We start from the raw sequence: 25,000 nt of genomic DNA on the forward strand, positions 1-25,000 counted from the left end.
TATTCAGGGGTACAAAAAACATCTCCTGCGCCGGCTGCCTATAACTGCAGATATGGAGCAAAACTTTGCTAGCTGTTTTGTTTTTCTGCTGGTGAGCCCTGCCAGCCTTAACCCACTGAAAACAAGATTGTGGACATGCCCCAAGCTGCCAAAGATCAACACCACTAGCTTGCATTGATAGGTCACATAGTTTTGTCGGTATGGGTTGGTACTTCATGATTTTATCATTAAAAGCCATGTCCATGTAGAGATCATACACACATCCTATTTCAAGTATAAGTACTTCCCTTCTGTCTCGGTCTAAAAACACAACATCAGGGGTGTTAGGGATGTTACAAAACACATCAAAACACATAATTTGTACATGGTCACATTATCTGGAAGTACATCCTTAACAGTGCTAGCAATAAGGTCCACAATTCGGTGGTGGCGTGCAGTATAAAGTCCTTTGTACATAGTACAGCCATTAACAATATGGGCAACTGATTCGAGGTGATGGTCAGATTCTGAGTGCATTATACAGTGTGGAGGGTGGATTGCAGGGTACCATAGTGCAAGGTTGTATTTGGTGGGTAACACCTGCAGTCTGGCTTTGGCAGTGAAACAGAGGATGTCCTCCCCAACAGCGGCATTTGTAAACATGGAGTGTAAAACAGAGTGGTCCAGTCCACACACACACACACACACACAGGCTCACTCAGACACAAAATATCTGTCTGTGACTGTTCAATAGTACTGTATTTGCTCTATTCCAGTGATAAACACATAAACACACATACACACATATTTCACATGGTTCCGACTTGTTGTACAACTTTCTTTGGCCCTATAACAGCAATAGCATGGACAGTTAGCTTGTTTACAGTTGATTCCATTGTTGCGAAGCCTGCTTTCAGGCTCAACCGTCGTCCTACTATGGTTGTTATAGTTACCATTCATAAGCATTGACATGGAACGGTGATTAAACTTTTTTTTTACCAGATCTACTTCATAGGTGTACTGTTATTCAGAATAGAATAATAGCCACCACACCAGCCAATCAGAAAAGAGTATTTCTTCTCTCCGGGTGATAAATTACATCAACAGCCTATACCATTCCATGTGTTGCCATAGAAATGATCTCATTGTAAATAGCAGTAAACAGCAACAGACACAGAATCATAACAAATGTTCAAGTTAAACATATGGTTAGCAATAAGGAAGAAGTATTGTTAATATTTGAAGTCAACGGACAAAAGACTAGACCCCTATACTTGCAGTGCTCCGCATACTTGCGGACGTGAAAAATAAAACCGCCTGTTCAGAGGGGACATGAACAAACACACACACACACACATACCAGAGGCTTTAATGAGGAGACACAGCACTCAACAAATCCTCCATAGAAAGGCATGGGGTTAGTTTGTAATGACAATATGGAAGTTGTCTGCACATATCCCACCCCTTCCGTGGCCAAAATTCGACGTGAAGACATCGTGCCAGTCATGTGATGTGTGGAGAATACATTGTACCAATCATGTGTTGTGATGGAGCTGGAGCGAGGTTGGGGTTGTGAAGACTTGCGCACGCGCAGTTCTGCTAAAAACAAAGAGACTTGCATAAAAGGACTTTGCACACACACACACACACACACACACACACACACACACACACACACACACACACACACACACCAAGCTCCCACTACAGATTGTTTCAGTGAAGTATATTGTGCACACCTTATTGAGTCTTTGAGTACACTCTTAAAGGAGAAATCTGGCGAGTTTTCACATAGATCTCCACTTCTCGAAGGTCACCAAGTACTGTCGGTATGAAAAAAATTAAAACAATCGGTTTTCCTAGCTCGAGTTGCTACATCCAGCAGCTAATGCAGTCAGACAGCTACAGCGCTACACTCTGTGTCTGTGGGCATGTAAATGGGAGCTCACGGACATGCCCCCATAGTGTAGCGCTGTAGGGGAGCGTAGCTGCCTGGCTACGTTAGCTGCTGGATGTAGCAACTCGAGCTAGGTAGCACCTATTCTTTTTGGGGGGTTTTGTACTGACAGTACTCAGTGACCTTCAAGAAATGGAGATCTATGTGAAAACTCGCCGGATTTTTCCTTTAAAACGAATGAGTGGAAAATAACACAACTTGTGTTGTTTTTAACACATCTCTATGTCTAGATAGGGACAATTTTCTTTTGCTATTTGTTTCAAGAGTGTACACAGTATGTGTTGAAAATAACACAACTTGCGTTGAAAAAAACATAGCTTACGTTGTTTTTAACACATCTCCTTGTCCAGATAGGGACAACACAGTTTGTAATGTTTCCAACACATTAGTTTTAGTATAAAAGAGAGTGCGATCATAAACAAATGACTTTCAAATTCAGTTGTATTTGTATTTCAGTTTGTGTGCCTTATCAGAAGGTGGAGGGGCGGGGTATTTCCCAGTTGCCGTGTTTCCTTATTTCCTAAGAATGTTTTAGATATGATATCAGGGGTATATCCTTTGAGAGACCATGGCCTTTGTGCTGACAGTTCTGTGTTTCATGTTACGAGTGTTTATGTGTCTGTGTGCATTGTGCATGCACACGCTTGTGCATGTGCATGTGTGTGTGACCTTCACCCTGATACCACAATCAGTACCACAGAGGAGAAACCAACAAACGGCGCTCCCTTTAACTCTTGCTGGAGAGTAGGCTAATTTGAAAGTAGTGAGTAAGACTAAACTTAAGTGGACAAGGGTAGGTTCACTCCCAGGCTGACCTCACCAGACGCCAAACAACTATGGCACACACTCACACACACACACAGATACGCACACACACACATGTGTACACACACACACAGAGAGAAAGAGAGAGAGATCATAAAGGAGGAACAGAGGTAGCCTACTCCATTGTGACCATGTGATTGTAGCAGTGTTCCAACACAGAGCATCTTCAGCTAAGATTAACTTGGTTCCCAATACTAACGTACTTGGAATAGGCTAGCCCGGAGAGAGAAAGTAGGCGTGACATAATATAGATACACAAACATCCGTTGCCTGTGACATGGCTCTACTCAGTATCAACTCCAAGGCATCTCTGTGTTTTTCATGGGACTTTGAACATAAAGGCTATCCTAAGTATATCACCGTCCCCAGGCGTAATGCGTTATATTTAGGTCGCTCATTGGTCGTTGCAGGGCCAGCCAAGCTCGTTTGTAAGGCGACGCATCAGCGTTCCAGAAATACAGCACGCGCTGTCGGTAAAAGCGATGGCTGAGATAAGAACGGAGGAATTCCTGTGCGCCGAGGGGAGGGGAGGACGCGAAGGGAGGGGTGAGAGAGAGGGAGGGGGTGAGAGAGTGGGAGGGGGTGAGAGAGTGGGGTGACGGAGAGTGTGAGAGGAGAGTTCATTGAAGTAAACGGGAGAGTGTTAGGTGCAAAGCGACGCTCCGGCTCTCTGGATGACCACATTCAGAGTTATATTTTTACGCGAAAGCCTGAGAAACTTCAAGGAGCCTTTGACGGCCCCACACACTAAGATTTCACCTGATAACAAACTCGCCAGGGATTTGGAAGTTTCTGAAACAGGACGGTGAACCCGGCAAAGGGAACAGCACATTGAGGAACGTGGTTCTGAAAGCAAAGGGTATTCTTCAACTTCCACGGAGTAATCAAAACGAATACATCTGATAAACGTGTATTGATAAGTGTGTTTAGAAATAATCGTTCTCTACCTCGTTCAACGCCTGCCCGGATACGTTCACGAGTAGCTTCTACAGGAAGACAGGTAGTGGATACAAAAGGCACAGATTGGAGGTGTGTGTGTGTGTGTGTGTATGAGAGTGCGTTTATCGGACTGCCGGGCTTGCCGTCACATGTTCCCGAGGACCGGCCTCTGCCTAGCCCGTCATTATGTCGAGCGGAGCGGAACGGCGCCTGGAGAGCCGGCTGCGGAAGCTGGAGGCCATGATCAAAGATCCGAAGTCAGCGTTAAACTTGGAAAGTTTACTGGTAAGTTAACCGCCCCAAGAACTAATTCACATTGGTCCCCACTATCTCGGCATCAGACGCGCTTTCTTCACTTAAAACATAATTCTTTTCAGGTTCATTCATTCTCTATGTCAGGAGAGTGACGTGATGATGTCAGTAGCTTATACGAGCGATGTAGTAAGCTGTCATCTTTGATCATTCGCGCGCGCGCAGCAGCTGGCACAACAGAGGGCGCATGCAGCAGAGAAGTCGGATTTGGACGCTCTCTCGCGCTATACTCACGAGCTGCTAGCCAGCCACTCACTGTTAACTCCACTTGCCTGTCTACCTGTGTCTGATTTGTGCCACTGTCAGCGTTATTTCAAGAAGACCAAGGATCCATATTTGGCTACATTGGTGGCGACCTCATATTCTGCAAGTAGTGGTTACTGTATGTAGGCGTCCCTTTGCATCAAGTGCAGTCAGGGATTCATCAGGGTCATCACCACACTGGGCTAATTTCACACGTCATCCAATTCAAGAAAAGAGAAGAGAGATCCAGTCAAACCTTGTGTCCATGCAGGGAAGGTTTGCTGACTACTAAATAATTAACCAACTTCTTCAGACCGCAGACTTATTAGTCTGACTGAGGAGTGAGGTCTGGCTACTCTCTGAACCTGAACCACTCCACCTTTGATCCTGAATGAATCTGTTTGATTTAAACAGAGCCAGTCCTGAGCATGGTGCTATGAGACGGCCTGTTGAGGCTGTTTATCATTATAGTAACTTTGCTGTGTCCTCAGAGGTAGGGGATTTCACAGTGGCAAATCAACAAACAAGCCATTTTACCATGAAAAACAAAATCACCAACAAAACAAGTTAGCAACATTTGTGGGCAAAACAACATTGCCAACAGAGCAGCCTTTGAGAGCATTTCACTGGGGTTATCAAGCAGTAAAATAATTAAGAGACTAGAGACACTCTTAAAGCCCTTGGAATGAATGTTTTGCCTCAGGCGCGTTCAGCCCACATGGATTTGGTGTAGGAGGCCTGGCTCTTAGGAGCCTGGAGCACGACTCTGAAACTCGCTTGACATCTCATCTGTGGGTATAAACTGACATGGTTCTCATAGGAGATGTGAATGTACAGGGGAAGCAGTGTGTGTGTGGATGTACCAGGGCAGAGAAATAGTGTGCACATGTGCTGACACCTGGAGAGGTGGTGTGTGTTTTTTTTCAGCTTAAGCCGGCTTTGCAATGGGCGTGTTTGGCACCCAGAAGCACACACACACACACATCCACACATACAGATAGATAGACAGACAGACACAAACACACACATCCACACAGATAGAGAGACACATACACACTCACAGACACAATACTACACACACACAGATAGACACACAGATAGACACAACCTAACACAGAAGCACAGTGCCTTTTTTGTCATGTGTTGACCTTTGACCTTTTTTCGTCACCAGTCTGAGTATTGCCATGGCGATGCCCACGCAATGCCTGAAGTCATCTGGGGAACGTTTATTTTTATTAAACCATCAGACGCACCCTGATCCTTAGGAATGTGCCTGGCTGCCCTGTTTTTGTGTGTCTGCATGTGTGAGAGTTTGTGTCTGTGTGTGTGTGTGTGTGTGTGTGTGTGTTTGTCTCTCTGTCTATGTCTGAGGAGAACTCCCTTGTCCTAATTTCTCTTAGTCCCAAATTAGCCCACACATCTCTGTGATGCCCACTGCCCACTGTGAAGAATGTGAGGACAGGATAAGCAGGCTTTTCCTGTGTGTGTATGTGTGTGTGTGTGTGTGTGTCTGTGTCTGTGTCTGTGTGTGTGTGTGTGTGTGTGTGTCTGTGTGTGTGTGTGTGTGAGAGAGAGAGAGAGAGAGAGAGAGAGAATGTGTTGTCTGTGTGTGTGTATGTGAGTGTGTCTGTCTGTATGTATGTATGTATGTGTGTGTGTGTGTGTGTGTGTGTCATGTTGCGTTAACACCTTTTGGTTTAAATGGGCATGGTGTTCTGGTAACACATTTACCTTGTTCATTTGCATATAGTAAATGCCTCTGAGAGTTGTGTCACACTGTCTGCCACCAGAAACCTTCACTTGATCTGGACAGATTTTCAAAAAGGGAAAATTAAAATTATTTTTTTATAGATATATACTATTATATGTGGTAGACTCATGCATGGAAGGGTAAATGAAACTATAATATGAAACAATAAATATGGCAATTTGAATAATATATATACTAACTATAGATGGTGACATTAAGGGTGCTTCAATTATTTGCTAAAAAAGTGCAATTGCTTGTTTAGGGCAATAATGATAATAGGTTAACAGATAATACTTTAATAACCACAGAAACATAATCTTGTTGTTCCCTACGACCCCTTCTTAGGTTTTAGTTTGCCTTCTTAGTAAATTGTTTACACATTAAGGGTAGTTGCTTGTTAAGGTCAGTATATAATAAGTATGTTTTAAGATATTTTAAGGGATCAATGTGTTCCAGTGAGAGCATTTATTTTCACATTTCCTGGTAGTTAGCTCTCTCAGAACTTAGAGAATATCATCTCACACAACAGGTCTGGAAATAGCCAGAATAGACTGCTAGCTATATGTAGGCTTATGAAGCTGACTATAAGACACGTTTGTACTAACCTCTCCCCAGTCCAAGCTCCCAACAGCAGGAGCATGGATTTAAAAGGGTTTTGAAACAAACACAAGGGAATAAAATCTGATTAGCTGCAATGTCATGGAGGCTCTAGATCTCAATCTCACTGCTGGGACAAAAAAAACAATGCTCTCCCCCCAAAAACAGCCAAAGCAACACACCCCACAGCTGCTTGACAAGGTCTCAGGTTTCAGCTAATGTGTGTGCGCGTGTGTGTGTGTGTGCGTGTGTATGTCTGTGCATGCCCTCAAGACAGATTCTCAAGACTGCCAAAGTGACTCAGCATTAAACACACACATGGACACACACACACACACACACACACACACACACACACACACACACACACACACACACATTCACACAGTGTACTGTATACACTAGTTTAAAACAGCTTGTTTTCCCTTTTTGGAGCCTTTAGTTGATTGACAGTACTTGCTGCTCCCTCGATATGTGAGCGCTTATCAGAGTATGTTGATGATGACACGGCTGCCATTCTGGTCTCCCATTTTGTAAAAGGATGCCTTCCCACAAATAGGCCTGGGTGTATTGTGCAAACACTTGTTTGTTTGTGTGTGTGTGTGAGTGTGTGTGTGTGACTGACAGTGGAAGCTCCTGAGATGCAGCCAGGAATAAACCAGCTTAGAAGACAGGCCACACACACACACACACACACACACACACACACACACAAACACACAATGTTCCTTTCAGTTGCTCTAACACAAAATCCATAATAAATCCACAGCTAAAGACAGCTCATCAGTGGTCATCACTGTTTGATCAACGTACCAACGCTGTACCAGCACCTAAATGTCTTGTGGGGCAGCCGTGGCCTACTGGTTAGCACTTCGGACCTGTAACCGGAGGGGTTTCCGGTTCGAATCCCGACCAGTAGGCACGGCTGAAGTGCCCTTGAGCAAGGCACCTAACCCCTAACTGCTCCCCGAGCGCCGCTGTTGATGCAGGCAGCTCACTGCGCCGGAATGAGTGTATGCTTCACCTCACTGTGTATACACTGTGTGCTGTGTTTGTTTCACTAATTCATGGATTGGGATAAATGCAGAGACCAAATTTCCCTCACGGGATCAAAATAGTATATAAACTTATACTTATACTTAAATAAGAGCTAACTTTTCTCACCAAAGAAGCATGTGATTGCAAAACACATTATTTTGTCAAACCACATTTGTTCACATTATATCGCTGTTAGTGCTCTAAATAGTACTTAGTAAAACTAAAGGCCTCATATAACCCATATTTATTATTACACAGTTCATTAGTTCTGAGACATTAGTTCTGAGACTGCTGAGTAGGATTGAACCCCTATGTAACCCAAGCGCCATGCTTGTACTTGCAGTGACAGCCTGGATTTGTCTGAAGACCAAAGACTACTGTGTAGATAAGCCATAGATGTTTCTGCACTTCACTACATAGCACACTATAAGTTTTGGTTGCACTCTTCTTTTTGTTTGATATATTAAAAGGCTCCATTCCTGTGCTTTGGTACTTGATAATGTACAAGTTCTCATTGGATCAAGCGGTATTCACACTAGAACCTAGTACTCACGACCAGGGTGTGATTATCTGACAGCACACCCATTTTGTCATGTATAAGTTCTTGAAGGAACCATTGGCCTAGTGGTTGTGATGTTGACATTTCTTGCTCGTAACCTCTTTCAACCTCTTCCTATGACTGTGTTATGTAATGCTTTACGTTGATAGTTTACTCACAGAGACTTAACAGATCCTCTGCTGAGATTCAGCATGTACCAAACCCAACCCCTAACCCTGTCCTTTAACCATAAATTGTACTTACAGTAACAGTGTCAACAAATGTAGTAGTGAGTCTGAGGCACTCAAGAGGATTTGTAAGTAAAAAGCCTTTATTGAGCTTGGTTTGACTCACTACTAAATTTGAAATCGTGTTTGATCTCTAAGCTGATGAGCACCAGAGGAGTACTAATTTCTATACACACAAGCAGCACTCATGGTGAAACTCGTTTGTGGATTTAAGTGTCAACAGATAGTTTAAGCATCTGTAGATACTATAGTCTAAAGATTGTCCAAGTAAAGTGTGACCCAAATCATTTGTCAGCTGGGATGGCTGTCCATTTAGCAGTGTCCTGACTGGAAGATGCTATAAAACTTCGGTCACTTCAACTTCAGTTGTAGGTTGTACATTGTACTGTACTTGTCATTGTCTTGTTGCTGTTTTGTTTGTGTACGTTGTCCATGGTAACAAATTAGTTTCCCCTTTTGGGATTAATAAAGTGATTACATCCATCCATCACTGATTCAAGAGGCCAGGGGATTCCCAGCGATGTTCATTTGCTTCTCAATGGTTGTAAGATCATGCGGTGCCTATACCTTAAGTGTAGAGGTCCTTAAACCAAGTCCTAGCGTTTGCTTCCATCAGCTTAAAATGCTGATCCTCAGTCAGTCAGCACATTTGCACTGTGTCCTCTAACAGATAGTTGTCAGTTTCCTGTGTTGATGTAGGACAGCATGACGTAAGTCGTGTGAGTTGGCACAGTGTGTAAAAAAGCGTGTGGGTATTCCCACACGTGTGTTTGACGCGCAACGTTTACATGGCCAGAGGGGCTTATTAAGAGTTAACTCTCTATAGAAGGACTCCTTGTTGCCATGTCCCGTCCTATTACACACACACACACACACACACACACGCACGTACAGGAAACTGAGATCATGTCCTGCCATTGAGCTCAGTGATAAATCCCACTACACACACACACAAACACACACGCACACAAGTTTACGGACTTCCTGTTTGCCCATGCAAATTGTTTGTGTGTGTGTGTGTGTGTGTGGGGGGAGGGTATATTTGTGTGTGTGTGTGTGTGTGTGTGTTAGCGTGCAAAGGAAGCCCTCCAATGTGTGTAGTGAAGAGTGGGCTTAGAGCAATGAGTAGGCAGTAATGACAGACAGTCACCCTGTGACACACACACACACACACACACACATCCAGTAGGCAGAATGTTTAATGTAATGTTATCTACAGTATCTATCTATCTATAGTATATACTTTATACTTATACTATCCTATACTATATACTTTGAATTTCCCTTTGGGGATCAATAAAGTATCTATCTATCTATCTATCTATCTATCTATCTATCTATCTATCTATCTATCTATCTCAAAAGGTTTATTTTCCTTTGAACTCTTCAGCTGTTACAATCTGCTTATGAAGGCTGCTTTTTTGGAGATGTTGCTTTCTGCTACACAGTTGCAATGGTTGGGCCCACACGTTGTGTTTACTGTAGCAGCCGTTGACTCCTGGTAGCGCATGTTAGACTGTGAAGGAGGGCGAGAACACGACGCAGCTATGGACACAGTCACAGATGCAGGGCTTAGCGTTCCCATGCACCGTGCCAGAATTCAGGTGTGGGCTAGACTGTTAGTTAATAGTTATTTACACATAAAGATGTTGAAAATGTCTGATAACTTCACTTCAGATATTTCCTTTGCTTTAAGCCCTGCAGGTGTGCCTGATTATACTGTATTATGTGCATTGTTGTGTCATATCAATTAAGCAAAGTGATTAGCTGCGGAGAGCATGTGCTGGACTGTCATGGTGTGTCTGGGCAGAGCTATCTCCAGCCAATTGTGGCTTGGTGTTGTATCCCATGTCATGCGTGACTTTAACTTATAGTATTGTGTATATCAGTGATGTAGTCTAGTTAGCTGTAGTGGGGATAGGCCTACTGTGATCAACCCCAAATGTTACATTTTCTCTCCATTGGTTTGGCTCATTTCTTGAAACAGAAATTACATTCTCAAAACACTAAGGTAATTTGGCAAAACGGTCTTACAGTTCAGCACAACACCAATGCTCACTTGCAAAAGCTCATATCTCTCCCATAACCTTTCACTCATGCATGCTTCAAAACTAAATTCTTTTCCCATATAAAGAGTCAGTGCCACAAAAATTGCAAAGATCCTTCTCAATTACTTTGGCTCATTTCTTGAAACAGACCGGACGTTCTCAACACTCTTGGTGCTTTTGCCAAAATAACCTGGATGGTTCAGCACAACAAACATGGTTCACCTGCAAAAGCTCATATCTCTCCAAAAACAGTTCACTCATGTATCGAAACGAAATTTCTTTCTCATATGAATAGTCAGTGCCCCCAACAGTGCCCCCCCACTGCGAGTCAAAATAGATGTTTTGTCACCATTGAAATATCTCTCATGTCCACCTCTCAGTCTTAGCCCAGTCCTTCATTGACAATGGTTACTGTACTCGTTTTTTGTCTAGCTAACAGAATATAATTGTTTATACAACAATTGGGTTCTATGGAACTATTTATTTGTTTCTGATTGGCCGAGAGACGTTCCATGAGTTGGAATATCCCTCCACATATCCCTGGACATTTCAACTCAGACTCAGCACAGCTAATAATAAATCACTCCGCGACACAATGTGAAGATTTGACACCCAGCTCTCCACTATTTCAAGCAATGGGTTACTCCTTAGCAAACCATAACGAAACAGTGCTTCACCACATCTGTGGATTAAGCCACACAGTCAACTCAATGTAAGTAAGATAAACGAGGATGCTAATTGTTCTCAGCATTGCCAGCATTGTGTATAATATGATTGTCACTTGGAGGAGACTTGTAGATAACGTTAGCATAATTAGCTAACCGCTGCTAACGTGCTAGCATCGTCACGTCAGGCTGTGCACAGTAATATTTATTCACCATAAATTAATAAAGTTGAGTGGTTCTGCAATGTAGACAATGTTTCCGTTTTTTGCAGTACCATGTCCCTTACATGACATGGCCCATTGTCCTTGTAACATGCATTCAGCAAACCTAGATATGAATGTGATTTCAGCCCGACTTTCAACATTTCTTTCAAGAAGACATGTAAACCACCAAGACCCGTAACGAGGGATCTGGAATGTTGGTTACCTAGCAACCAAGAGGCTGTCTATTGAAAAGGGAACTATTTTTTGATGCGTAAGAACGATGTCGAAATTAACATTTTTAAACAATAATGGGGTGTTTTCAGATTATTTAGTTTGTTGTAGAATTGTTGTATAAAAGCAATATAGCACTCGTGATCGTGGGATTGGTCATGGATATTCCCACGGCTGTTGTTGCCTGCGCCACTCGACCTCCGGCCCCGTGGCTACGGCCGAACAACACCCGTGGGAATATCCATGACCAACCCCACTCTCACTCGTGCTATATTGCTTAAATATATATAGACTTATACACTGAAATGATGCTGACATGTTTTGGAGAGAACAACCATTAGACTGAGAATCGACAATCAGTTTAGATCAACAAGAAATTGTGCTATATGGAGGCTACCTGTACTTTAATAATTTGCAAAGATGTAGTGAGACATTGAGACATGTACTAACACATTTGCAATTTGATAAATGAATGAGAAATCCAATTCTGTTGTGAACAATTGCCAAGTAGTTTGGAGGTTTGTCCATGTTATGAGAATGTAATTTCTGTTTCAAGAAATTAGCCAAACCAATGGAGAAAAACTACCTATCCTTGTCTAGTGGGTATACTGAGATGGTGATGCTTTTTAAGTGGGTATACTGCATAATCCTGCGTATCACGTAGACTACACCCCTGGTGTATATCGTGTCAAAGTTCCATAAAGCTTGAAGGAATACATCAATGACAACACGTGTGCAATGTCTTTTGTACACAACGTGTTTCATAAAGGTTTGTTGGAGGTTATTTCTGAGCTGGTGATTCCTCCTTGCCCCCACAGGACTCTGTGAACGCTCTGGCGCTGGATCTGAACTACCCTGCGCTGCGCAAGAACAAGAACATTGATGCCTTCCTGAACCGCTGTGAGTTAGTACTGTTATTACTGTGCTCCTGGGAGTGGGGCATGCATGGACAGTAAGCTGTATTGTGTAACATCATATTTAAGTGCTCAACTAGTAATGGTAGTCATTGGAAACGTTTGGTTTGATGCCAAGGGACCACTTTTGATTGTGAAAATGAATGTATGTCTTTACAATATCGTAAGTCACCACTGATAAAAAAAAAAGTAACCAAATGTTCTGTGTGTGTATGTGTGTGTGTGTGTGTGTGCATGCATGCATGTCTGTGTGTGTGTGTGTGTATGTGTGTGTGTGTGTGGTGTGTGTTTTGTGTCTGTAGATGAGAAGGCGATGGGTAAGCTGCGGGAGCTCCAGGTGAGGATGGATGATTTTGAACGAGTGAAGCTCATTGGTCGCGGAGCATATGGAGAAGTGCAACTGGTGAGAAACACCCCTCTGTGTGTTTGTGTGTGTTTAGGTGTGTGTGTGTGTGTGTGTGTGTGTGTGTGTGTGTGTGTGTGTGTGTGTGTGTGTGTGTGTATGTGTGTGTATGTGTGTGTATGCGTGTGTATGCGTGTGTATGCGTGTGTATGCGTGCGTGTGTGGCCTGCAGGCATCTGTTTTGCATCTCCCCAGGTTTGTTGAAGTCTAAAGGTGGCATGTTAGGACAAGTAGCCACAGGAGCTTGAAGAGGCTTGAACGTCTGTGTGAACTGTGTGACTGTGTGTAAGCTTGTGCTAGAGAGAGTTTATATCTATTCTTGAGTATCCTGGTTTGTGCGTCTCAGAGTGTATTTGACTGTATATGTGTGTGTGTGTGTGGTCCAAAGTCATTTGACTGTATATGTACTTTTGTGTCTGTGGGCGTTTGCCTTTGTTTATGTACAGTGGAACGTCAGAGTTCAGAATGCTTAAGATATTAGTGTTGCACACTAAGAGACATTAAGATGATGATACACAAGGCACCTCTCTTGAGTAATGTTGCTGGACAATGTTCCTAAGTATTGTGGTTCTAGTATGTTCCAGTTGATATTGGCCACCATTTTTTTGTAAAGAACTTTATTCATCAGTAGGCAAATTTTCATAATGATCCAATCAGAACTCATGGAACTGGTAATGTGGTTGCGTAGCAACATTGCTCAAAAAGTTTCCCCATGTATCACCGCCTTTAGTGTTACAGTAATTTTATCTAAAATAATAATACAATTTATTATTAAAGGAACTGACCATTTTGTTTAGATTTATTCAATACATCATTATTTCATAGATGAATTGGGAATAAGATTACGTCCAGACAACAACTGCTGAAAATGAAAAATCGCTGTGTGTTTGTGTTTGTACTCTGTTTGTACTCTGTGTGTGTGTGTGTGTGTCAGGTCCGACACAAGGTGTCTCAGAAGGTGTATGCCATGAAGCAGCTCAGTAAGTTTGAGATGATCAAGCGCTCTGATTCTGCCTTCTTCTGGGAGGAGAGAAACATCATGGCTTTTTGCAACAGTCCCTGGATTGTACAGGTAACACACACGCGCGCGCACACACACACACACACACACACACACACACACACACACACAAAACTGCCCTCCACCCTCATCTGTCTGTTACAATATCTCTCCTGTTTATTTGATGCACAGTGGTTGATTTAAATGATTTGTATGTGATTTAAATAATGGGTGTGTGTGTTTTTATATGTGTGTGTGTGTGTGTGTGTGTGTGTGTATGTGTGTGTGTGTGTGTTTGTCCCTGTGTGTGTGCCTGTGTGTGTGTGTGTGTGTTTGTCCCTGTGTGTGTGTGTGTGTATGTGTGTGTTTGTCCCTGTGTGTGTGCCTGTATGTGTGTGTGTGTGTGTTTGTGTGTGTGTGTGTGTGTGTTTGTTCCTGTGTGTGTGCCTGTATGTGTGTGTGTGTGTGTGTGTGTGTGTGTTTGTGTGTGTGTGTGTGTGTGTGTGTGTGTGTTTGTTCCTGTGTGTGTGCCTGTATGTGTGTGTGTGTGTGTGTGTGTGTTTGTTTGTGTGTGTGTGTGTGTGTGTGTGTGTGTTTGTTCCTGTGTGTGTGCCTGTGTGTGTGCCTGTATGTGTGTGTGTGTGTGTGTGTGTGTGTGTTTGTGTGTGTGTGTGTGTGTGTGTGTGTGTGTGTGTGTGTGTGTGTGTGTGTGTGTGTGTGTTTGTTCCTGTGTGTGTGCCTGTATGTGTGTGTGTGTGTGTGTGTGTGTGTTTGTGTGTGTGTGTGTGTGTGTGTGTGTGTGTTTGTTCCTGTGTGTGTGCCTGTGTGTGTGTGTGTGTGTGTTTGTCCCTGTATGTGTGTGTGTGTGTGTTCGTCCCTGTGTGTGTGTGTGTGTGTGTGTGTGTGTGTGTGTATGACTTGTGTCCGGCGCAGCTCTGCTGTGCCTTCCAGGACACGCGGCACTTATACATGGTGATGGAGTTCATGCCGGGCGGCGACCTGGTGACGCTGACCAGCTCGTACGACATGCCCGAGGCCTGGGCGCGCTTCTACACGGCTGAGGTGGTGCTGGCGCTGGACGCCGTCCACTCCATGGGCTTCCTGCACCGCGACGTCAAGCCCGATAACATGCTGCTCGATGGCACTGGACACCTCAAACTCGCCGACTTCGGCACCTGCATGCGGATGGACTCGGTAAGTCTGTGTGTGTGTGTGTGTGTGTGTGTGTGTGTGTGGGTGTGTGTGTGTATGCATTTGTCATGGTCTAGTCAGCACCTGCAGGAGGATGGACTGGTTGAGCGTGTGTGTGTGTGTGTGTGTGTGTGTGTGTGTGTCTCATGCCTACATGCTTCAGCACCTGCATGAGGGTGGACTTGGTGAGTGTGTGTGTGTGTGTGTGTGTGTCTCATGGTAGACTTTAGCAGAAAGTAGATTCGTGCACGCATGTGCATGTGTGTGAGTAGGTGTGAATGAGTGAGTTGGTGAGTGTGTGTGTGTGTGTGTGTTTGAGAGGGGGAGAGAGAGAGAGAGAGAGAGACTGCTGGAAACTATCAAACACTTCACCCTATCTAGCTTGGAAATATGCATGACTTTTGACTAGCAGATATGTTGGTGTGCTTACGTGAGGGTGTGTGAGGTGTGTGTGAGAGGCAAACCCCCATTCTCAAACTACATAAAAACCTCTGACACTTCTTGCAAAACTGAACAATCACCTTAAAACAGTTTTGCCCAAACAATGTCTTCAGATCGTTCACAAAGCAGTCAGAATAAAAACACTACTGAGCAGTCATTACACCCTACATCAGAAAATGGAAAACGGTGTTTAGGGCAGGGCATATAGCTCCAGGAGTGTTTACTGTACTGTTTACTGTTTATTTTTTATAATACAGTAAATGCATTTTGGATCTAAAAAAACAAAACAATTTGAAATTGGAAAAGGTACTGGAAAAGACATACATTTCAGTACAGTCAGTGAGAATTAAGTTTCAATCTACAGCCTATAATGCACTATAAATGCCTCACTGATTTCTAGTTTCTATCCATTGTTGATTAACTGGTCAGCAACCTGTTTGCACTCTGAACTCACTTATATTGGTTGTGTCCAGGGTAGGAATTTCACAGCAGCCACGACGGCCATGGTCGTCGTAGCCCCTTGCGTTGGCCGTGATGCCCCTTTGAAAATCAGAGGTTTACAGGCCACGGTGGCCTTGGTGCCCCCTTCTTTCAATATTCTGCTTTGCGTCCTACTAATAGCGATTTTTATTTAGCCTGTGGCCTGTCAAAATAATCTTAGCATTCACAGCGCAAATTAATTTAGTCTTTTACGCAGTGGAGAAAGTGACAGTGCAAGAAAGAAAGTGCGTCCGAATTCACCCATTCTTCTCAGTTTAACTACTCGCGAAGTAGCCTACTCATCATCACACAGACATCACAAGTATCACATGAAAGAGCTTTTTCTCAGCTTTTAAACGATGTTAGCCGATAATTGCTGTGTTGAACGGTTCGCGATAAAAGTAAATAATATAATTCAATTTAATCATACATTCTACTGAAGGTTTTGCGTCCATGATCTCCCTACCCATTCATATCGGTGGAATACTTCACGAACCCTTCTTTTAACACATGACAAACCATATATAAGAATAAACAGCAGACCTTACCGAACACAAAGGTGTAAAACAGTCCCCTGTACAGTTAGCTGTTCCAGAGTAATCCAGTTTCGAATTTGCAGTAAATTTCGATATGCATGGATGTCTCCAAATTTGGGCTTTAAGTTTTACAATGTGTTTAAATTGTTCCACATGATTTCATAATGGGCCAAATACAAAATAAATGTTACAAATATCGCCTAGATATTGGTAAATCAGAGGACAGCTGACTAACAGTTTGTGAAAGTAGCCTTAATGATCACAAAATGCTAAGCATGCATCTAGGCTATTTGAGTTTCTTAAAGCTGAGCTGTGCTTAAATTGTTCAATACATGATTTCATAGCAGGGCAAATATAAAATAACTGTTATATGTAGCCTAGATATCTGTAATTATTAGATGATCAGAAGATTTACAGTTCTATGTAATATGTCATTTTTCATGTTTTTGTCATGTTTCATACAGTGATGCAGGTCTACTGCAGTGAATAGGCTAAATACAACTTTGATCATTTTTATATGCTATAGTTAACTTTGGCCTTGGTGCCCTGACATGTGGCCTTTGTGCCCCCCACCAAATATGCCCAACTGAAGGCCAAGTGGTCTTGCCCCCAGAATGGTGAAATTCCAAGCCTGGTTGTGTCCCATCATTTAAAACAAGTGTGATCTATTTTGGGTCGTTGTGTTTAACTTATGACATCTGTGCTTTCTTTGTGTTTACTTTGTGCTACTTGTGGTTACCATTATGCATCACAAGTGCATCAGAGTGTAAAATGTGTTTTATTGCATGAGAATGTGTTTAGAGTCTTGCAAAAAAGAGTCAATGAGATCTGCAAATTGTGTTTTACTAGGTGAAAACTGTTTATGCTGTTTTTTTTTTGCAGAGAACAAATTATGCTCCCTAATGCAGAACTGCTCCACAGCAGCCCCTTGTGTCCTAACATGAAATGACCACTGTGATGTTAGTGGGCTTCTGCTGTTTATTCTTTGTGTTCTTTTTCATCTTTGTGTGTTATGGTGTGTGTGTGTGTGTGTGTGTGTGTGTGTGTGTAGAAAGGTATGGTGCGTTGTGACACCGCTGTGGGAACTCCAGACTACATTTCACCAGAAGTGCTGATGTCACAAGGAGGGACTGGTCACTATGGACGAGAGTGTGACTGGTGGTCAGTGGGCGTGTTCATCTATGAGCTGCTCGTGGGTGAGTGACCCGAGCACCTGTGATGTAATATCCTTTCACCCTGTCCCATGGTTCTTTTATATCTTTTCCTCAGCTTCATGCTGAGGTTCATAAAGCATTACTAAAAGCATCCTCTAGGGGGCACTATTTTTTTCAACTGGCCTCTATACTGCATGCCACTGCACTGCAATATCCAGTATACTGTACATATACACTCCAATATACTGCACACCACATCTATGATCTTGGGTTTTACTTGTGGGATTTTAGACAATTTCTGTTTGACCTCTCTGTCTCTCTCCCCTGTTTTCCTTTCTCTCTCTCTCTCACACACACACACACACACACACACACACACACACACACAACCCCATGGTGTCTGTCTATCTGTCTATCTGTCTGTCTGTCTGTCTGTCTGTCTGTCTGTCTGTGTGTTCCTCAGGTGACACTCCCTTCTATACGGAGTCTCTGGTGGGCACCTACGGTAAGATCATGGACCACAAGAACCACCTGAACTTCCCCGATGATGTAGAGATGAGCAAAGATGCCAAAGACCTCATCTGCGCCTTCCTCACTGACAGGTAAAAGGGCTATGTGTGTTGAGGGGTGTGTGTGTGTGTGTCTGTCTGTCTGTCAGTGTGTGTGTGTGTGTGTGTGTGTGTGTGTGTGTGTTTGTGTGTGTGTGTGTGTGAGAGAGAGAGAGAAAGAGAGAGAAGTTTATTGTTTATTGTCAGTAATTGTAGGGCTATGTAAGTTTGCTCAACAGACATTTATATTTCTAGTTCTTTGTGTCCATTGTTTATGTGCATGCTTATGTTGTCATTGTATGTTGGTATATTGGTCTGGCCGTGTAAAGGCCTTATTTGGCATAACAACAAAAAGCACTTGGAATTGAAATTTGAATTGAGAGAGAGAACAAGAGAGATTGGGGGAAGAGGGGAAAGAATGGGAGGATGAAGAATGGAAAGGCTAGAGGAAGACTGAGGAGGACAAAAAGAGAGAGACGGAAAGGGGAGGATAAGGAAGAGTGGAAAGGGAGGAATAAGAGAAAGAGATGGAGAGAGAGAGTGAAGAGGAGGAAAAAGAAAGAGTGCAATATGCAACGGATGAGGGAGGAGGAGAAGAGAAGGAGTGAAGAGTAGGAAAGGATAGAGAGAAAGGTAAGAGGGGTAGAGCAAGCAGAGAGCAGGAAAAGAGGGAGAGAGAGAGAGAAAGAGAGTGTGTAATCCAGCCCATTGCGCTGTATGGAAGTGAGGTATGGGGTCCACTCAGTGAGCAAAGCTACACTAGATGGGACAAACATCCTATAGAAAGCCTACAGTACATGCAGAGTTTTGCCGATTGATCTTAAACATCCAAAAGAAAACACCAAACAATGCATGCAGAGCAGAACTAGGCAGATTCCCATTGGCCATCAACATGCAAAAAAGAGCCCTCAAATTCTGGATGCATCTCCAAACAAGTCCCACTGACACACTGCATTTTAATGCAGTAAAAACTCAAGATCTGAACCCTGAAAAGAGTCCTCTGAGTCAGCTTGTACTGGGACTAACTAATCTCCCCCTAACAAACATCAATAACTTCTCTCAGACAAGTGCTGCTTTCAAACTGAACACCAATAAGATCATTCAAGAATCTAAAGAAAAATATTTGGAACATTGGCAAAAGGAGACAAAAAACCAAAGGAAATTAGAATGTTACCGGTCAATAAAATCTGAATACCAATTGGAAGAATATCTCTTTACTGTTAGAGATTAGCCTGGGTGTTCCCATGCTGCCTTGCGCGCGATTTGATTCACGCTGCTAAGGCAGCCTGGAGACCATGGAGCAAATTTTCGCCTGAGATAGGGAACCAATCACAGAACAGGGGGGAAAGCAAGACGATGATGAGCTATGCACAGACGCATTTGATAGACATCCGTGGCACCCAATAAACGGATCTGGGCATTTTTTTTCAAATACGAGAAAATGAACGTTTGGTTCCCAGACCACGTCTCATTGAGAAGTGGTGGCGCTAGCCAGGCTAGTTAGAGATATAAAGCAGAGACAGATCCTGACCAAATACAGACTCAGTGACCATAGTCTAGCCATAGAAAAGGGCAGACTGAGAAAATCCTGGTTGCCAAAAGAGCAAAGAATATGTGGTCACTGCATAACAGGTGAGGTTGAGACTGAGGTGCACTTTCTTCTTCACTGTGAGAAATATACAACTATACGTAAGTCATACTTTGACAAGCTTACAAGCCTAATCCCAGGGTTCAGAAATCTAGAACAAGAAGAAATAATGGCAGTCTTACTCGGACAGCATGGACAGACAGCAAATCTTGCTGTCAAATACGTCACCGAATGCCATAATGCAAGGGACAGTGGTTAAATAATTAAATAATCATTACTTTTATATGCCACCTATCCATATAATTACACAGACAAACACCATACATACACGCAGCAACGCACACACACACACACACACACACATGCATACACGCACGCACGCACGCACACACACACACACACACACACACACACACACACACACCAGTTTGTTTGTTAATTATGGATGCGTATCTATTTGCGATGTACTGTATTCCAAGCATTCTCTATGTAAATGTATGTCTAAATGTTTGTTCTGCTGTGGCAATGCAAAAATATTTGTCATGCTAATAAAGCTCACTTGAATTGAATTGAATTGAATTGAATTGAAAGAGAGTGAGAGAGAGGGGCGGGAGGGCTTTAACACTTGTGTATTAAAATGGTGTTCAGAGAGAGAGAGAGAGAGAGAGAGAGAGAGAGAGAGAGGAAGTGGAGGGAGGGAGTAGAAAGGAGGAAAAGGACTGAGGGAGGAGAAGAGGGGGGCAGTGAGGAGGTGGGAGACCTGGTGCAGTGGCATCCTGTTTACTTTAGCACTGAAACACTGCAGCACTGTGTGCTGCACACACACACACACACAGTTTCTACCTCTATTTTTTTCTTTTTCTAATTCTTAATCATACTCATTTATATGCATTTACATTTACACTACCACATACACACACACACAGTTTCTCCCTCTATTTTTTTCTTTTTCTAATTCTTAATCATACTCATTTATATTTACACACACACACACACACACACACACACACACACACACACACACACACACACACACACACACACACACACACACACACACACACACACACTGTTTCTCTCAATCTCTCTTTCTCTCATTCATAATTATACACATGCACAGGAATTATCCGGAGTAAAATGCACTTTAGATCAATTTACGGATGATTGGGAGTACATACGTTGAGTTGACATCAAAATCATGTCATTCGGATGTGTTTTGAGAAAGTTCGATTTTACCGTTTTTAGTCAAAACTTGTTAGTGTGTAAGTGACCGGGGCATATTATTTTGCCGCTACAAAACACTATTTTTATACCTCTTCTACATTTCCAAACAACATTACACTTACGTGGTAGTGAGTAGAGGATCCCTAAAGCCAAACCGAAGTATCCCGAGGTCTTTAGGTGGTTGGATAGAGAGTCCAGAAGGAATTTCATCAAGCCAGTACCTTTCCGGAAATGTTGCTGCTGCAGCTGGCGTCTTTAGGGGAAAGTCCGTAGGAGTCGATTGCCGAGTGTGGAGTAACACACTCTGGAAATTCATTTTTTCAATTTCGTCGCCGTTTAAAAAAAAAAAAAAAAACATAGTCCAGTCCATACAACTTCATTTCAATTTCGAAAGAAATACTGGACTATTTTTTTTTTTTTTTTAAAACGGTAACAAAATTGTGAATTTCCAGAGCGTGTTACTCCACACTCGGCAATCGACTCCTACGGACTTTCCCCTAAAGACGCCAGCTGCAGCAGCAACATTTCCGGAAAGGTACTGGCTTGATGAAATTCATTCTGGACTCTCTATCCGACCACATAAAGACCTCTGGATACTTCGGTTTGGCTTTAGGGACCCTCTACTCACTACCACGTAAGTGTAATGTTGTTTGGAACTGTAGAAGAGGTATAAAAATAGCGTTTTGTAGAGGCGAAATAATATGCCCTGGTCACACGCTAACGAGTTTTGACTAAAAACGGTAAAATCGAACTTTCTCAAAACACATCCGAATGACATGATTTTGATGTCAACTCAACGTATGTACTCCCAATCATCCGTAAATTGATCTAAAGTGCATTTTACTCCGGATAATTCCTTTAAACTCTACACACACACACACACACACACACACACACACACACACACACACACACACACACACACTCCCTCCCTTTATTAGATCGCTATTGGCGCTAGTCTCTCTTCATGACTCTTTCTCTCTCTCTCTCTCTCTTTCTCTCTCATATCCAATCAGCAAAACAGCCAGTGTGTCGTCCTCACACACACACACACACACACACACACATCCCCTCCCATCCCTTTTGGCTTAGAGTGGAATGTACCACACGTGGCAACCCAAAATGCTGCACCCCTTGAGCTGAGAGAGAGGGATTGTGATTGAGAGAGAGAGAGAGAGAGAGGGTGTGTATGTGTGTGAGAGAGAGGGAAAGAGTCATTGAGAGAAAGAGGGAGAGAGAATTTGTGAGGGAAGGAGAGAGGGAAAGTGATTGAGAGAAAGGGGGTAGAGAGAGCAGGAGGGATTGAAAGAGAGAGAGAAGGGGAGAGAGAGAGAGAGAGGTGATGAATGGTGGCAAAAGAAACAGAAAGACTGTAGTTTCAAGCGAAGGGAAAGAAGGACAGTTTGAGTAGAGTAAGAGTGAGGGTAAGAGAGGGAGACTAGGAGATACAGATAGAGAGATTCAGTGAGAAAGAGAGAGAGAGAGAGATAGAGTGACTTGGAGGAGGAGTGCAGAGCTGTGTTTTTGGATTGTGTCTGTAGTGGTTTCTGTACCTCTTGGCTTGGATTAGTTTCAGCGCTAACTCTACTGGAACACACTACTGGAAATCTGCTGTCATACACACTCAAATATATACACACACACACACACACACACACACACACACACACACACACACACACTCACATACTGCTGCCATTCTCTGTGACTAGGGGGCTGCCGTGGCTCCTTTAGAGGGGTGTGAGTGTGTTGGCTGGATCAGTCTGTGCTAAGGACGTCTGTGTGTGTGTGTAATGTGTATGTGTGTTTGAGCTAGTGTGTGTGTGTGTGTGTGTGTGTGTGTGTGTGTATGTACACTCACTGGGACGTGTGTTATGTACAGAGACGTGCGTCTCGGTCGGGACGGAGTGGATGAAATCAAGCGGCATCCGTTTTTCAAGAACGACCAGTGGACCTTTGACAACATCCGAAACAGTAAGTGTGTTTGTGGCTATGTATTTGTGTGCCCATGTGTGTTTGTGTGTGTGTGTGTGTGTGTGTGTGTGTGTGTGTGTGTGTGTGTGTGTGTGTGTGTGTGTGTGTGCCCTGTATCTATGTACACACTCCTGTGCAGTCTTTCTGTACCTGTATGTGCCTACGCTTACTTATACACACATTCACACAAACACACACACACACACGCACAGAGAGAGAGAGAGAGAGAGAGAGAGAACAGACAAACTTATCAAAGTGTCATGCTTCATGGTATGTTTGAAAATATGAAAATGTGCTGATAGACATCTAGAAAATGGCACAGACACAGATGAATGTGAGGTTATTGTTGGGTGTGAATTGCGTGTGTTTGCGTGCAATGAGTAAATAGAGCTACCTGTTTGAGTGTGTGTTTATATGTATTCGCTGTGTGTGCGTGTGTGTGCGTGTGTGTGCGCGTGTGTGTGCGTGTGTGTGTGCAAAGGGGAATGAATGAATCTGTGTTGAACTGGGAGCAGGGGCTCTGTGTATGTGTGTGTGTGTGTGTGTGTGTGTGTGTGTGTGTGTGTGTGTTGAGATGCCTAGGCTGGTCACCAGTGCTGTGTAACTATGTTTGTGTGTGTGTGTGTGTGTGTGTGTGTATTGAAATGGTGATGTGACTTGTGTTGTGTGTGTGCATATGTGAGTGTATTGAAGTGGCATTGTGAGTATGCATGCATGCATGTGTGTGTGTTTTTGCATGTGTTTTTGAGTGTGTGTGTGTGTGTGTTTGTGTGTGTTTGTGTGTGTGCCCTCCAAGACGTGGTTTTGGGGATGGGTGGGACTCTGCATGTGGCCTCCCGACAGAGTGACTAATGAGAGAGGAGCCCCTAAAACCACCAAACCAGATTTAGGGGTTCCTCTCTCTCTCTCTCTCTCTCTCTCTCTCTCATTCTCTTTCTCGCTTTCTCTCTCTCTATTTTCACCAGCTCCCTCTGTGGCTTCACTTCATCAGATCATTCAATCCTCCTTCAGTCTGTTGTTCAGTCTCTCTCTTTATCACTTTGTCTCTGATATCTGTTCTGTCCATCTGTCTGTGAATATCGCTGTATCATTCTTCCTCCTCTCTCTTTCTCTCTCTCTCTTTTTCTTCCTCCTTTCTTTCTCTCTTTCTCTCTTGCTGCCTCTCCCTCTTTCCTCTGAAATCATCTGCATCACTTTCAGCTATTTCTGTGTCCCTTGTGTTTTGTTCTGTGTGTGTGTGTGTGTGTGTGTGTGTGTGTGTGTGTGTGTGTGTGTGTGCGTGCGTGCGTGCCTGTGCGCAGGTGGGGGTGCGTGTGCATGTGTGCGTGTGTGTGTGCGCGTGCACGCGTGTGTGTGTGTGTGTGCTGGTGTTAGTGTATGTGTGTGTATGAGTGGGTGTTCGTGAGTAACAGACTTTTTTGTGTGTGTATGAATTTATTGGTAAGTCAATAACTGTGTTTATGTATGGATTTATATGTAGGCGAATGGGCATAGTATGAGCATCTGAATACGTGGATGTGTCTGTTGGTCTGTCTCTTGTTGGTCTATAGGTCGGTCTGTGTGTGTGTGTGCGTCTCTGTGTGTGCATATGTGTGTGTGTGTGTCTGTTTGTGTGTGTGTGTGTGTTTGTGTGTGTGTGTCTGTGTGTGTGTTTGTGTGTGTGTGTGTGTGGCCACAGCTGTCTGTCATTAATCACTAACTATGAGAAGCATTCTGGGAAAAGGAAACCTCAGCTCTGTCCGCTTGGCGACATCTGTCTCACCCTGTGACAATCTCTCTCTCCTTTTCCCTTTCTTTGCTTTTCTCTCTCCCTCATTTCATCTTTGCTATTTTCATCTTTGTTAGTTTTCATATATCCCTTTTCTGTTTTCATTCATCCATTCATTCTCTCATTCCTTATAATCGTTCCTTTACTAGTAGCTAAACCCCTCCCTTTCGCTGTAGTTTATTCATACCCCCCCTCCCACACACACA

At 43.3% G+C, this 25,000-nt stretch overlaps 1 protein-coding gene across 4 annotated transcripts in view; it reads left to right on the forward strand.

The window, feature by feature from the left end:
* The first annotated feature begins 3,357 nt into the window (after positions 1-3,357).
* LOC121711536 (rho-associated protein kinase 2-like) overlaps positions 3,358-25,000 on the forward strand; it is a 61,156-nt gene continuing 39,513 nt past the window's right edge. For 3 of the 4 annotated variants that reach the window (XR_006032364.1, XM_042095197.1, XM_042095198.1), the window contains exons 1-8: positions 3,358-3,985; positions 12,392-12,473; positions 12,790-12,890; positions 13,825-13,962; positions 14,824-15,084; positions 17,590-17,734; positions 18,156-18,294; positions 22,935-23,026. Coding sequence is in view for 3 of the 4 variants with exons in the window: in XM_042095197.1 (XP_041951131.1) it covers positions 3,887-3,985; positions 12,392-12,473; positions 12,790-12,890; positions 13,825-13,962; positions 14,824-15,084; positions 17,590-17,734; positions 18,156-18,294; positions 22,935-23,026 (1,057 nt within the window). In the remaining variant the exon portion in view is untranslated. The remainder of the gene's footprint in view (positions 3,986-12,391; positions 12,474-12,789; positions 12,891-13,824; positions 13,963-14,823; positions 15,085-17,589; positions 17,735-18,155; positions 18,295-22,934; positions 23,027-25,000) is intronic. The other variant, XM_042095199.1, reaches the window with a different exon arrangement.

This window comes from Alosa sapidissima, chromosome 6 (assembly GCF_018492685.1).
Source record: "Alosa sapidissima isolate fAloSap1 chromosome 6, fAloSap1.pri, whole genome shotgun sequence".
Taxonomy (NCBI): domain Eukaryota; kingdom Metazoa; phylum Chordata; class Actinopteri; order Clupeiformes; family Clupeidae; genus Alosa; species Alosa sapidissima.